The following is a 14,947-nucleotide window of genomic DNA, read 5'->3' on the forward strand; positions in this document are numbered from 1 at the left end:
CATTACCTTCTCCCCATCTTCATTTGACAGCTGATGAAACAGGCAGGAGAAGTCAAGCGCCTCACTCGAGTCCACACGGGGCACGTTATAAATGACAGGGGTGAGATTCAACCCTCGCCAGGCAGGTGGAATGCAAAGCGTGTGCCCCTTTCACTGTGTCCTCAGACATCATTTCTTAACTAATTCCTTTTTCATAAATTGACTGCCTCTGATGAAGTTGTCAGATAAACTAGTGTGATGAAAAGGCGTCACTCACTAAGCACCCTCTCCTAGAACTGGCCCCTGTGACTCTTCATCTAATGCAGATCACTGTCTGCCCAGCCTGGGCTCAGCTCCTCCTTCTGAGCCCCAGGTCGGTGGAGACGAGTATCTGTCCCCAGCTGGGCCCTCCTGTGGCCTCAGGTCCTTTGCCATGGGTCCGATACCACCCTCCACACAGCTTCCCTGGGCTGAGCACCCACTGTCATTGTCTAATCCACTGTTCCTGTACCTCTTGCTATTTGTGCCTTTCTGTTCTCCCAGCTATACTTCACCGTCAACATATCTTATTAACCCATGGCCCTGCTGCTTTTCTTTTTACTGTTTCTCCCCCAACACACTTAACTCTTCACAGCTGTGGCCACCTCAGGTCCAGTCTGGAGGTTTCCTCCTTATGTTACCCAGAACTCTTGTTTGCACATGTTTCAGTTAGGAACCCACTGGCTAAACATAGCAGAATAGGTTAACAGGGGTTTATTTTTATTGTAACACCAAAAGAGGTGACAGTTGATGGCCTTGGTTTAGCTGCAAGATCATGCCATTGGAAACCCAGACTCTGTTTCTTTTTTCTTTTTTTCTTTGTTTTAATTACCATCTTCAGCGTATTGACTTTTGTTCTCATGCTTGACTCTCATAGTTGCAAGATGGCTGCCATAGCCCCAACCATCACAGTCATATCCAATGGAAGCAATTGATGAAAAGGCTCTTTCCCAAGACTTCTACTTATATTTTACTGTTCAAAGCTGTGTTATATGGGCAACTGTAGTTGCAAGGAAGGTTAGAAAGGGAATAATTAGTTTTATACTTTCTAGGGTAGAGGTAAGCAAAGGAGGAATAGTTAGAAATGGACGTTGGATGAGTCATTCATCAGTAGGTAATGAAAACCAACTCAAGCCAAAGCAGAAGAGGGGATTTGTCATAAGGGTAGACAGGGTGTCTCAAAGAGCTCGAGGCAGGGGTGCAGCCAAGTCTAGGAATGAACTGGGACCAGAGACATGAGTGTAGTCAGGAGTTTTCCTCTGCTGTGTGTCTCTTTTCCTCTCTCTGTATCCGCTTCGATTTTTTCTTTTACTCTGAAGGTCAGCTTCCACTCCGTGTCTGCCCTACATGGCAAAACAAACAAGCAAACAAATAAACAGTGACAACCAAAACTCAAACCAGTTGGCTGTCAAGAACTCTTGAGTTCACATGTTACCAGTCCAGAATTCTCTGCCCAAACCTGGCTGTGGTGTGGGGGACTCGTTGCCACAAGGGGCTGTCCTGTCTGCAACTATGTGGAAGGAGAAAGAGGAAGCACTTCCTGGAAAAGAGGGGTTGAGCAGAGAGTCGGTGACTGTCCACATCATGCCTCCTCCCTCCCACGGGGCACTCAGCTCAGATGCCCACATCGCAGGAGGGGAGCCTCCCTTGCCCTGGCTGATTTCCATCAATTATACCGACAGTACTGCCTGTGTGCCTGCCCCCTCTGCTTGCATGGGGCTCCTGCCCTTCAAACCACAGTGCATCTCTGAAGAGGGGCATTCTTGTCTCCTCACCAAGGGAAAGTGGAGCATGGTGCCATCTCGGTTGCTGCTGTTCACCCTTGGTGCCATTGAGGGGCTGGGGCAGAGTACTCTGAGCTCCCTCCAGTTCCCAGTGGTTGGCATGGAAACACTGGCCATCCCTTCTTCACAGAACTAGGCAGAGCCACCGCTCACAGCAGAGTCCCCTGCTGGCTGTAACCTGCTCTGTTCCACATCTTTGCAGATCCAGACCATGTCTCTCAGGAAGGTGGAGGGTAAGTCTGTACGGGGAGGTTTGTAACAATCGTGGCTATCGTCTTGGCCTCTCCTGTCTCTTGTCCCCCACCAGTCAATGTATAGGACGAGGCTGGTGGCAGCAGCTCAGGGGCCTGTAGCGTCAGGCTCTCTGGCTGGGTGGGGGAGGGTGAGAAGACGTCGGTTTCTGGGACGGACAGGGCTGCAGCCCAGGTTTGTGCTGAAGGCGTTCCATGTGGCTGGCAGGGTTTCTTGCCTGGCCTGCTCTTCTCTGTAGGGCGGTGGAGACATGAGGTGGGAGCGGGAAGTGAGGATCTTGGGGGCAGTGATGGATGGGGCAGGCAGGGCTCCTGAACAGGCTCTTTCTAATTCACCGTGCCTGTGATTCAGTTCCATCCAACTTTACCTTGTTTCCAGCGTGTAGCGAGTTGACCCCAAATCTCTGCGAATCTGTGTGAATGTGGCCTGGCTGGAGGGTACGCCCTCCTCCTCTTGGGTACTCCGGCGTGCTGGTGTGCGTGCTTGTGTGTGTCTGACGGACACAGGCGCTGGTGTCTAAAGGGCGCCAGCAACCTACCGGGGACCCCTCCTGCTTATGAAACCTGGCCCTTCTACTCCACCCCGCCTCCCCTGCCCTATGCCTGTAGCTTCCCTCCTGCCTCTCCTTGCAGACCCACACATCTCCCCCGTCCCCTGCCTCGAGGCTAGACATTTCTTTCCCAGCCTCGCAACCAGTTCAGAGAGGCACTATTCCTATGGCCTTGATCTCCTGGGGGCTGGGGCTGGGGTGTGTGCCACTCATAGGAGCTGTGTGCCATGGACTTCAAATCCATTGTCCCCATGATTTAACGTGGGGCGGGTATATTGTTCTCACTTTCTGGATGAGGAGGAGCCTGAGGCTTAGAGAAGTTCAAGGACTTACCGTGTCCTGTGCAGCTCGTTGGGGGGCAGAGCTGGAACGTGGACTCTGATCTTTCTGCCTCCGGGGTCCATGGTTGTGACTGCTGCTCCATCCTGCCTCTCTCTGCTAGAGAACCGACTCGAGGGCTTGCCGTGTCTGGCAGGGCACTCACACGCTGTCCCGTGCTTTCTTCTAAGGCGGGGATGGGGTCCAAGGCATTGGAGACACTAACTACTCCTGCTCTCCTCAGGGATCCGCAAGGGCCCGAAGGCTGTGGACACAGAGAAGGACTCTTCCGAGGAAGGTGAGGCTCCCTTTTCTTCCCTGGGGGCTGCGCTCTTCATTGTTTAGCTTGTCCTTGCTTAACAGGATCTGGCTACCTGAGGCTGGGGCATGGGAACTAGGGACGTGAAATAAATATTTCTTAAGCACTTTGTGCTTGCCAGGCACGTTACACACAGGTACTAACGTGCAGCCTGCTGGTTCACCCAGGCTCAGAGAGGGTCAGTGACTTTCCCAGAGTCACAGAGCCGGCAGGTGGTGGAGTCAGGATTTGGCGCAGTGTCTGCTGCATAGCCTGTCCCTGGTGCCTGCCCCACCGCTTGCCTGGTACTACCCAGAGCAGTGGATGCAGCCTCCCTGCGTTGGCTTCAAATGACCTTTGCGGTTTTATTCTGCATGGCGAGCATGCTGCAGACAGATCACACGGGACCTAACTGATGTGCAGGAATCCTCCTCGGCGCCCTCTGCAGAGCCCTGGGTACCTGCTGCTTTAATTCACTCCCTCCGCCGAGCTCTCAACCAGATGTTTCCAGGGAATGCAGAGGAGGAGAAGTGAAAAAAATAGACTCTCCTGAGAGGGTCAGGAAGAAGGAGCTCCCAGGAAAGGTCAGAGAGCTCACAGCCAACCTGCTGACCAGGCCTGCCTGCCCAGCCAGGCTGTGATGTGACAGTCCCAGAGCGACCCAACAGGTGCACCCAGGAAAGGGTTTTATTGGTGTCACCAAAGAGTTCATCGTGGGGTGTTTTATTTTGTTTTGTAATGTAGTAGTTTACTTTTGAGACAGTAATCTATGCTATTGACCAAAAAAAAAAAAAAAAAAAAAAAAGGAAGGAAGGAAGGAAGGGAGAAGGAAAGAAAAGCAAAAGGGTGCACAGTGAGAAGTAGGTCTCCCTCCTGCCGGGCCATCCAGCCTCCGCCCAGAGATTCCACCGTTAATGGTTTGTCACGCATCTTTCCAGAGATACTTGGTGCAAACACAGGCACATAGATGTATGCATTCTTTTCCTTTTTCCTAAACGGGAGCACAGTGTACATATTTTTCTGTGGTTATTGCTTAACAGCGTATCTGGGAAGTCATTTCCAATCCCTTTATATACAGCCGCTGCATTAATTTTTCAGGACTTCACAGTATTCCATCGGATGGATGAACCTAAATTTACCTAATCAGTCCTCTGCTACCTCCCTCCCCACCCAGTGCGTTTAACCTTGGGATACAGTAGCAAAAATTAGAGTTACACAAGCTCCACAGTGGGGATGAACCAAATCCTCCAGTGGGGGCCTAGAGTTCGAGGAGAAGGAGGCTGAGAAGGGCTAGTTAGGGAGACGTCTCCCCACCCCCTCCATGCCCCATCCTGTTGCAGGCGGGACCCAGACCTTTGTCAGTCTGTGCTGTGCTTCTTCACTTGCTGGTCCCAGACCAGCAGAGCAGCATCCCTTGGGAACTTACTAGAAATGTAAAATTTTCAAATTCTCAGCTCCATGCCACACAGACTGAATGAGAACTTCTGGGGCAGGGCCCAGCCATCTCTGTCTGCACCCGCCCTCCAGGGCATTCTGGGGCTTGCTCTAGTTTGAGGACCGCTGCGGGGCCCACGGCTCTCTGCAACTGGCTGTACACTAAGAAGCTCCCAGGCTGCTTGCAGCTCCCTGGAGGACCATGCCAGTCCCCTACTACCTAAATCACAACACGCGGTGAGGGGCATCCCAGGCATCAGTAGTACTTAAACCTCCACAGGTGATTTCAACATGCAGCCCGAACTGGGGCTCATGCCCTGTGCAAACTTTATGGAAGAGCGTCAACCCTGAGGGGCAGTGGGGGGCTTGTTAAAACACAGATTGCTGGGATCTACCTCCAGAATTTTTTTTTTTTTTTTGCGGTACGCGGGCCTCTCACTGTTGTGGCCTCTCCGGTTGCGGAGCACAGGCTCCGGACGCGCAGGCTCAGCGGCCATGGCTCACGGGCCCAGCCGCTCCGCGGCATGTGGGATCTTCCCGGACTGGGGCACGAACCCGCGTCCCCTGCATCGGCAGGCGGACTCTCAACCACTGCGCCACCAGGGAACCCCCTAGCTCCAGAATTTTTGATTCAGTAGGTTGGACTGGGATCTGAGAATCTGCGTTTCTAATAAGTGACAGGTGGTGCCGATGCCGTGGCTCACACTTTGAGAACCGCTGCTCTAGAACAGCTGGTTGTCAGGCATGGCTGTTGTTAGGTCTGGGGAGTTTCACAAATAGATCTTAAGGCCTGGGGCCCACCCTCCGAGATTCTGCTATAATTAGCTTGGGATGGAGCCCAGGTGATTCTGATAGGCAGCCAGGGTTAAGGCCATCGCCTTGACTGTGAGCTCCTTGAGGGTTTTCTTTAGTGTCCTCAGCACTGGCCTGTTCAAGCTCCACATTACTTGTCAGTAAACGTCTACTGAGTGAATCAAAAGGCTGGTCCCTCTGTAACCACAGTGGCCCCCGGCATTGGACCTGAAGGGCACTCCTGGGAGGCCTTCCCTGACTCACCCGGGATGGCCCCTTTGTAGCAGTTATCACATTTTATTGTAATTGCTTATCTTGTTACCCGCTGGGTCGGTATTTCTCAAGGTGCAGTCTGTGGCTCACCTCCATCAGAATCATCTGGGCAAGTTAAAATGCAGATTCCAGGGCCCTTCCCCAGACCTATGGCGTCAGACTCTCTGGAGGATGGGGCCAGGGAATGTACACTTTAAACCCAGGCAATTCTGATGTATATAATTGGAGGGAGAACGCCTGATTTAGGCAGTAAACAAGGGGAGCAGGGAGCTATCTGTCCACCATATGTATATGTATATATACATCATGCATGTAAGCCAAATCATTGTGTTGTACATCTTAAACTTATACAGTGCTGTGTGTCAGTTATATCTCAGTGAAGCTGGGGCGGGGGTGGGGGGCGTGAAGACCAGAGCCCAGGGAACAAACTGCTGTCAGGACTCAACTGTGAGTCAAAAGCCTGAAATCTCTCAGTTAACCTGGGACAGGACTGAGCCAGATCTTGGAGGTCCAGACCGGCAGGGGATGAGGATCCTGAAGGTGGGTAGGGGGTCTGCAGCAGTGGTTCCCAGGAGGAGAAGGACCCGGGGATGGACACTCAGAGGGGATTGGTGGCCCTGGGTGCACAGGCTGGAGACCAGGATCCCTGGCTGGGTGCGGTGTGGCTTTGGGAGTAGAGGTTTCGGGCACCCAGGCTGACCTTGGTGGTCGTCTTGTGCTGCAGAGCTGGAGGACTCCCGCAGTGGACAGCAGAAGGTGCTGGCAGCTCTCAGTCGAAACCCCACCTTGCTGAAGCAGTTCAGGCCAGTCCTGGAGGACACCCTGGAGGAGAAGCTGGAAAGCATGGGGATAAAGCGAGTGAGTTCCAGGGCCGGTACCTACCGTTTAGACACAGGGCATTCTTGAACCGACAAAGGGTCGATTGTTCTTTACGTGGTAAGCTGATTCATCTTATTGGTTCCAGTGGGGATCCAGGAATATAAACCTGCACAGCTGACACTGTGGTCGCTTCTCTGTTTCCTCCAGTGGCTTCCTGAGATGTCACCCTGTGTCCTGACTTCTCCGTGCTCTCCACTCACTGGCTACTTTCTTCTGCGTCTCTGTTTTGTTGTTGCTGTTCACGTACCCGACGAATATTTACTGAGCACCTTTGTGCTAAGTAGTGTACTAGATGCTGAGAATACAGTGATGAGTCAGACAGAACTGATCATTGTTTTCACCGAATTTACAAATGGTAGGGAACTCAGGTATTAAACAGTGATTGTCCAGAAATTTAATAACTTGCCATTGTGAGAAATACTCTGCAAGAGAGGTATTGGATGCTATAGGAATGAATAATAAGGGGATGTGCCTTAGCTTGAAGGTCCAGGTGTGACGGTGGACAATATGTGGATATTACTTTGACAGATGACTCCTCTCCAACTGGATAGAGTCTCAGTGGAACTATCAAACAAGATGTTCCATCTTCTCCTGCACAAAGGGACTGTATGTGCCCCAAAGGACTGTGTCTCTGTTTCTGACAGAGGGAATTTAATTGGCTCAGTGTGGCCTTTGGAGGGGCCCCTTGGGTGAAGTGTCCATCATCGGTGGCACACGTGGCCATGCCCACTCAGCAGGTGGCTGTGGGTGGAGCAGGCTCTGAACATTCTGGTACAAATTAGCATTTGAACACCATTGTCCCTACATGCCCGTGTTCAACCAGAGTATGCATAGTATCATGAAAGGCATTATTTTTGGCTGTGTTGGGTCTTCATTGCTGTACACGGGCTTTTTCTAGCTGCGGTGCGCGGGCTTCTCATTGCGGTGGCTTCTCTTATTGCAGAGCACGGGCTCTAGGCACACGGGATTCAGTAGTTGTGGCACATGAGCTCAGTAGTTGTGGCTCGCAGGCTCAGCAGTTGTGGCTCACGGGCTCTAGAGCGCAGGCTCAGTAGCTGCAGTGCATGAGCTTATTAGTTGCTCCGCGGCATGTGGGATCTTCCCAGACCAGGGCTTAAACCCGTGTCCCCTGCATTGGCAGGTGGATTCTCAACCACTGCGCCACCGGGGAAGCCCAGTGACATCTATTATTAAAAAACACATCTTGTTATCAAAGAAGCTGAGCATCGCATCGTTGAGAATTCCAAAAAAAAAAACCCAACAACAACAGACACCTAGGTTTAACGTAGCAAGGATGCCCCCTAATCACTGACTGTTTTCAACTACTGCTCTATCTAACTCTGGCCTTATGTTCAGACTTGATTAAACCATTTCTTTCTAATCTTAAATGATTTCTCATGGGCTCTAGGTGGATGTCAAAAGCCCAAGCAAGTTCCAGTAGGTTTTGGAAGGGTGCCTGGCTTTGTTTTTTTGCAGTTGATGTTTTCAAATCTTGTTAGCCACGGAGGACAATGTGTCCAGCATAACGATAGTGCGTAGGGGTACAAAAAGGAGCAAGCCGTGGTCTCCCCACTGTAGGATTCGGTCGGGTGGTGGAGAGGCACGTCCCACCTAAGCCTGTATGCTTGATGTCGATGGACTGGTGTGTAGCCCCTTTGCACCATCCTGCTGTGTGTGCTTTGCTGGGGCCCCCAGGTCCTAGCCCACCTTGCTTTCAGCAGCCTGCTCGCCCTGCTCTAATGCTCAGCTCCTCTCCCAGAAGCACCGGCACTGATCCCAGTGACTCCCAGGCCAGCAAAAGCTTTGCGAGGCTTAGGGAAGGAGAAGGGGAGCCCATCTCCAGAGGGAACCTCTGTGCTCTTCCAGGACGCAAAGGGAATCCCTGCTCACACCCTCCGACACCTGGAGTCCCTCCTGCGAACCCAGCGGGAGCAGAAGGCGGGGAGGTTTTCTGAATTTCTGAGTCTGAGGGAGAAGCTCATCAAGGAAGCCAGCAGCAGAGTGAAGGAGGAGAGACAGTGGAACAGGGCCCCGGTGTCCCAGCCAGACGGCGAGGCTCCAGGTGAGCTGGCGAGTGGGCTTGCTCGGGGCTGTGACCTGCGAGGGTGCAGGCTTGTTTGCGTATAAGGGTGTGCGTAATCCCCCCCGTCCACATCCAGGGCTTTGCTCTGAAGGGCCAGATGACAGGGTCCTCCCAGGTGTCTGAGTCCAAAAGTCTTCTGCTGGAAAAACAGAGTCTGTGGATGGGGTGGGGTGGGCACCAGAGTCCCTCGGGGAAGCAGAGGAGAGCCAGGACCAGAGCTGTGCTCAGCCCTGAGCTGGCCCTGCTCCGACGCGCTGCCCCCTTCAGCAGCTTAGCTCTGCACTGTTTTACTTGCTTGGATCATAAGTTGAGCTTTGCCGCAACAGAGAGCAGCCCATTCTGTTTGTGGCTCTATAAACCAGGCCTGTCAGCACAGAGGCTGCAGGTGGAGGCAAGGATCTATCAAATGAATACTCGGCTCTGGGGCAGCGGTTGGGCCAGTTTGGCAGGTGGACAAGTCCTCAGAACTCAGATGTCTCCTGGGCTGGGTCCAGCCGCTGCTTTGTCCCTGGAATTTGTGATATTGAAAGGCCCTGTGGGTCTTGTGGAGGACTGAAGTATGTGGGCGAGGACCCTCCGCGCTCTGTCCTCAGGGCACGCAGGGAGCAAGGGAACTGTGTTCTTTGGCTCAGGAGCCCCCACCTCTAGATTCAGATCCACAGGCCGGGTGATGCCCCAGCTCCTTTCGCTCATGGATGTGTGCAGCCAGAGGAACGTCGCTTCTGCTGTCTCCTTGTGTCCAGGCAGGCCCCAACCTGAGCTCTGTATGCAAAGGAAGTTTCCAGAGTGTGGTCCACCCATCGCTGGGGGCTATGAGGGTTGATTTTAGTTGGTACGTGAATCAATAATTTCAAGATTTAATCTTTATTTTTCTTCATGTACATTGGAAAAATATTACTAACATAGCAATCCTGAGAGCTCATGGAAATTATTACTTGCATAAGTATGAAGTGGGTACTTTATGTTTAAAAGTGGTGTCATTTTATATAAAAATGTTAAATAGAGAACAGGACAGTTGCTTTGAGAATATGGTGAAAATTGTGTCGATGATCTGGGTAACTCTGTTGTATTTGGTTTAAACTTCTGGCCTTAAAAGCTCTAAGGAAAGGATAGTTTTTAGTCTTGTACAGAAATCTCAGAGTGAAGGGTGTTTGTCCTGGCTGCTAACCTGCCTTTCACATAACCCTCTGCCTCAAATGCTCATTCATTCCTAATTTGTTTAATTGAGTGCAGTATTTACTGAGGTTGACCTGGGCCGGGGCCTGCTCCCTTAGCTGGAAACCAGCCAGGACTAGGTGATGTGACAGGGCCAAGCACAGGCTGGGGCAGCTCGGAGAGGGGATGGGCCCCGAAGGAGGGTGAATGGAAGCGCCCTCTGAGTCCTGGTTTCCAAAAGAAGAGAAAGTTTTCTTGCTCTTCAAGGTGCTACCCTCCCCTCCAGTGCTTGGTCCCAGAGCCTGCAGTGGGAACCTCCCCTGGCCCCCACCTTCTGTCTCCGCTTCCCTGGCCTTGGGTCCTGCCTTCTCCAGGGCCCATCACTGACCTGTGAGATGAACACTGTTCTCTCGGCATTTTGTAGGCCTCCTTCCAGCTCTGCACCCACGTGTTCTCTTTCTAGGCCCCATGAGTGCTGTACGAAAGCTCACCTCCTGTCTCTGCTCAGAGTATGCCTCTTTTGTTTCGGGGCAAAGCTGCGGGGTGCAGCCAAGGCAGTGGCAAGAGCCCTAGACTTGGGATGACTGATGACCTGGGTTTGCATCTGCCGCTGACTTCCATGGAATCGTGGGTCTTGAGTGTTCCCGAATCCCTGGAAGCCTGCCTGGGGCTAAGTGGATGTTGGATGTGAAGTGCTTAGCTTGGTCTGTGCATAGTAACTGTAGCTGTTGTTATTTTCCCTCAGCAAGTTCACCCTCCTTTCAGTTTACTCTTTCCTAGAAACCCCACTTCTGTGTAAGTGCATTCTCCGAGAGCTGTGCATTTTGAACCGTCTTTTCGAACTGCGAACTACAGTAAGAAATGCATTTTATGCTGTGGCTCAGTCCACACGTGTAAGAGTTTGATGAAACAGTACTTACTCGGACTCCCTGTGATCCACTTTCTCTCCTCCTCTCTTCCCATAAAAAAACTGCCAATCCTGCATTACTGCCCGCCCCTTGTGACTCGCGAACTGGAGGGGCTGTATCTAATTGCCTGCCTTAAGCACTCCTGCGCAAGCCGAGTTCTGGGAGGCGGGTGTGTGGATCTCGATGGCCCAGGTGGTCCACCGGCGCCCTCTGGTGGCAGCAGAGCCTTCCTGCAGGGCTGCCTGCGCTCCAGCAGCAGCCACTTGGGTTGGGTAGAGAGGGGAGTAGGTGGCCTTGGCGAGGCCAGCTTCTACGATTGTGTCGGGGGAGCTGCAGACATGTTGGACCCTCTTCAGACCTGCTGCCTCCCGCGGGTCTCCCGAAACGATGCCATGACCCTGGAACACCAGCTGCTCTCTTGGTCTCTGATGAAACCGTGGGTCCCGGCCCCAGGTCTGGCCAGCAGCAGGACACCTGGGGTGGGGGAAGTTATTAAATCCGCTGTGATTATGACGGTACTCTGCACAGAGTGACTTGCCCAGTTTCCGTGTGCGGAGCCTCCTTCTGCTTCTCTCGGGCTCGAGGGCCCAGATGGGTATGCTCTGAAACTCACTCTTACCTGTGTTTCTAGTCAAAAGCCAGCAGAGCACACTGGTCACCAAAGAGGCCCAGACAAAGGCCAGGACCCTGCACGTGGCACGGTCATCCAAGCCGGCAGAGTCCCCCGTGTCACCTCTTCAGAGCTGCGGCAGCCACGGCCTGGGCCTGGCTCAGGGGCCCACCCCTACTCCTGCCTCCAGAGTGCCTGGACCCTCCAGCACCCCGCCTTCCCTGGGGCCCGGGCTGAGGTGAGCCAGGCTCTGCGCTCTCCCTGGGTCTGTGGTGTGGCTCCCGCCCTGTCCTGGGCCCCCCACAGCCTTCTGCAGACAGGGGAGGGGCAGAGGCAGAAGTGAACAGGAAGGGCCTCAGGTGCGGTCCAGCCCTAGCTCCCATGAAGAGACCGGGGTCCTTTGCTCCCAGCCAGGACACACCTACCCTCCCCTTACTCACCTGTCCCCAAGCCTCGGTTGCCACGCTGGAGGGGCTGGGTCTTCATCTGCTCACGGAGGAGCTGGTGTGGCTGCCACTCTCCAGATGACTCCTGGCTGGCGTCTGGGCCCAGGGAGGGAGGAGGGCTGGCTCTGGGCAAACCAAACAAGCTTGCAAGTGGTGAAGTGTGGTGTTGAACGTCCTCCTTCCGGCCCACACATCGCCTGTTTCTTCCTTTCCTCAGCAGTACGCCCCCGTTCAGTTCTGAAGAGGCCTCGGAGGCAGATACCGGCTCTCGTGCGTCCCTCCAGTCCCCGAGAGTTCCTTCGAGGCCCCAGCTGCAGGATGACTCGGACTGGTCTGACACCGAGACCTCGGAGGGGAGCGCCCAGACACCTGGCAAGAGCTCAGGTGTGCTGGCTTCCTCAGGAGAGGAAGGTTTTCTTATAAAAATGTTAAGAGGCTTGTAGCTTCTGGCTTCAGTTGCATTTTCTAGCCAAAGATGAAAGAATATGGAACTTTTGTCTTTCCAAAGTCAGTAAGTGGAAGTGCTGGGGTGTAAGCCCAGCTCTATCTGCCATGTCCAGTGTCCATGGATTCTGCAGTACTTCATCTTGTCCACAGTGTGTTCCAAGCCTGCCAATCCATCGACCACTAGAACCAGATCTCTGGAGAAGTACTGACGACCTGCCAGGCGAGATGATAGGGTGTAAACATCTAGGAACCGGGAATCTGGAGTCCTCGGATACGCTTCAGCCTCTGTCACTTGCTCCCTTGTATGAAGGGTTTTGGTTCCTTTGTTGTAAAATGAGGTTTCCGGACAAGATGGGTAATGAGGGGCGAGGTACACATTAGGCCCTTAACAAACAGTTTTTGAATGAATCAATGAGCCGAGGGCTGTCGTAGCTCCGGACCTCTGTTCAGGCCCCAGATGTTTGAATCCAGGAAGTCCGTGGCTAGCTCCCTGCTTCTTGGCTGGTCCTGAGGTCTGGACACCCACTTTGCTCTCCCACGTCACCAGAGTCCGTTGATAACGTAGTCACTGCTTAGCCCCCTTCTTGCGTGGAGTTCACAGAAAGCGTGTCTGGCCCGCAGCCCTCCTGTGCGAATTTATATTGATGATATTTCTTTGTTTCTCTGTGAAGGTGTTGGAAGAGGAACTGCACGTTAGTCTTGCAGTTCATGTACCAACTGAGCAGGGATTCCTCCCGGCCTCCCGTTGAGAGGGAAGGGCAGCTTCCTAAGCCTGTGTACCCAGCCGTGTCCTTAAGTGCACAGTATACTTACAGGATGTTCCAAGCACACGCCGGCCTCGGCCTCTCTCTCTCGGCCCCTCTTTTACTGTTTTTGCCCTTCCTTCTTCCTCTTGACCCTTTTCCACGCTCCCTTTATCCACACCAGAGCCTGGATGTGACCCATAAGGATGATGCATTCAGACTCCGGGCTTTTCCCCTTGATTGCCTTCCAGGAACACTGGTGCGGTCGATGGTCAGAAATCACGAGAAGCAGCTGGGGGCTTCGACCAAGAAGCCTGCTGGAGAGGTCAGTCTGTTCTGCAAGCCCAATGCCGGGCCACAGAGGGCTGCTGTGCCAGGAGGGAAGCCCCAGGTAGGCTGTAGGACCTTGGAGGCTGCCCTGCAATTCCCTACAGAGCCAGCTCTGAGTTTGGGGGCCTGAGGGAGGGCCCAGCGAGCGTCAGCCTGGGTCCTGGTGTGACACTGTGGGTGACCTCACTGTCCCCTCTGCCCTTGCACAGGTAGAGCGATGGCCACTTTCCAATGCTTGTTGTTTCATTATATGAACAACCACTCAGTGGGTTGTGTCTCCGGGCCGCACACGCTCCCACTTCCTGCCTCTGATAGAGCCTGGACCCAGCTCTGTGTCTGGCTTCCTGCAGTAGCTGCTCTCTTCCGGCTCCGCCTCACCCCACAGCCAACCCCTCCCCCTTCCTTCATGCCCGAGGACCGCAGCGCGAGGCTGTGTGCAGAGCAGATTTCTTCACAGGGTGGGGTGTTGGAGTAGCATCACACAGCACGTCAGAGTAGGCCACAGCACACAATGGGGATATTTAGACTAAATATTCAAGGCCATTTCTCATCACTAAGAATGTCTCGATGGCCTTGCCTCTCTCAGGCTCCAGCTGCCATCAGATTTAGAACTCAGAGGCTCAGCCTTCCAGACCATTCCCGTCAGGACGTCCTCTTCGCTGCCCACCCCCCATCAGGGAACAACTTCCATATTCCTGTTGCTGTCTTAGGCAGAAACATTTCGAGCTCTTATTACTTTACACTCCTTTCTCAATCAAGAAGATGCATCCTGGGATGCTATTGCCCTAAAATTCAGAAAGAGTGGGCCATCACTTTTTGGTTCTCCCTAGCATACTCCCCCAACCCCAAATACCTGCCTTGTACTACATAACACGTTTGGTTTATTATGCAGCCCATGTGTGTTTGCGAGTAATGAGTCTAAAGGATTTAAAAAGTATTCATCCCTTTTCCCATGTTGTGAAAGAACACCAACAGCCCTAAGCAGGTTGAGGCGCTGCTCAGAGCCTGCTTGCCGCCCCGGGCCCTGCTGGTTTCTGATTGGTTGGCCTTACATTCCAGGCAAATGACCTGGGCACTGAGAGCTCTGGGGGGATGACCGTGGCTCTGGTTCCAGGACAGCCTGGGACCTTGGCCCATTCTGGGCTCCTCAGTTGGCCCCAGCGCAGACCCTTTCCAGGCCGAAAGATTCCTGGCACTTCGAGTTCCCCTCACACTCCTATGGTCAGAGTGTTTCCCAGCCCCTAGACAAGAAGTCTGTGGCGGGTGGGGTGGGCATGTTAGCCCCTGGTGCATCAGCTCAGGAATTTGGAGAAGTTGAGGCTCTAGGCTTCTAGATCCATCACTGTGGGCAGTTAAAAAATCTGGACAAAGTTTAAATTACAACAAGAGCAACCTGCTCTGCCACAGGCCTCTCCAAGGAGCTTGCCTTGGTGTGGCCAGTGGAATTTCAGGGGTGTTTGCGTTGCTGTGACCCCAGGTCTCTGAAGCAGGTTCTCAGGGAAATGAGAAGGCAGGAGGAGAAGCATCCCTCTCCTGCTTTCTTCCAAATCCGCATTTTGTCCCCATGTCCGTCCTGCACATCCATCCTCTCTTGTCAGATGCATTTTCTTCTCCCCCTCCCCTCCCT

At 53.2% G+C, this 14,947-nt stretch overlaps 1 protein-coding gene across 26 annotated transcripts in view; it reads left to right on the plus strand.

Annotated features, from left to right (window-relative positions):
- DZIP1L (DAZ interacting zinc finger protein 1 like) overlaps positions 1–14,947 on the plus strand; it is an 83,172-nt gene that overhangs the window by 30,678 nt on the left and 37,547 nt on the right. For 23 of the 26 annotated variants that reach the window (XM_029214501.1, XM_029214502.1, XM_029214503.1 and 20 more), the window contains 7 exons: positions 2,005–2,035; positions 3,167–3,220; positions 6,444–6,577; positions 8,465–8,660; positions 11,376–11,592; positions 12,018–12,184; positions 13,242–13,381. In XM_029214501.1, coding sequence (XP_029070334.1) covers positions 2,005–2,035; positions 3,167–3,220; positions 6,444–6,577; positions 8,465–8,660; positions 11,376–11,592; positions 12,018–12,184; positions 13,242–13,381 — 939 coding nt within the window. Of the gene's footprint in view, positions 1–2,004; positions 2,036–3,166; positions 3,221–6,443; positions 6,578–8,464; positions 8,661–11,375; positions 11,593–12,017; positions 12,185–12,397; positions 13,382–14,947 lie in introns of all 26 variants that reach the window. The other 3 variants (XM_029214498.1, XM_029214500.1, XM_029214505.1) reach the window with 2 other exon arrangements.

This window comes from Monodon monoceros, unplaced genomic scaffold (assembly GCF_005190385.1).
Source record: "Monodon monoceros isolate NGI ecotype Baffin Bay Population unplaced genomic scaffold, NGI_Narwhal_1 Super_Scaffold_11, whole genome shotgun sequence".
Lineage (NCBI taxonomy): Eukaryota > Metazoa > Chordata > Mammalia > Artiodactyla > Monodontidae > Monodon > Monodon monoceros.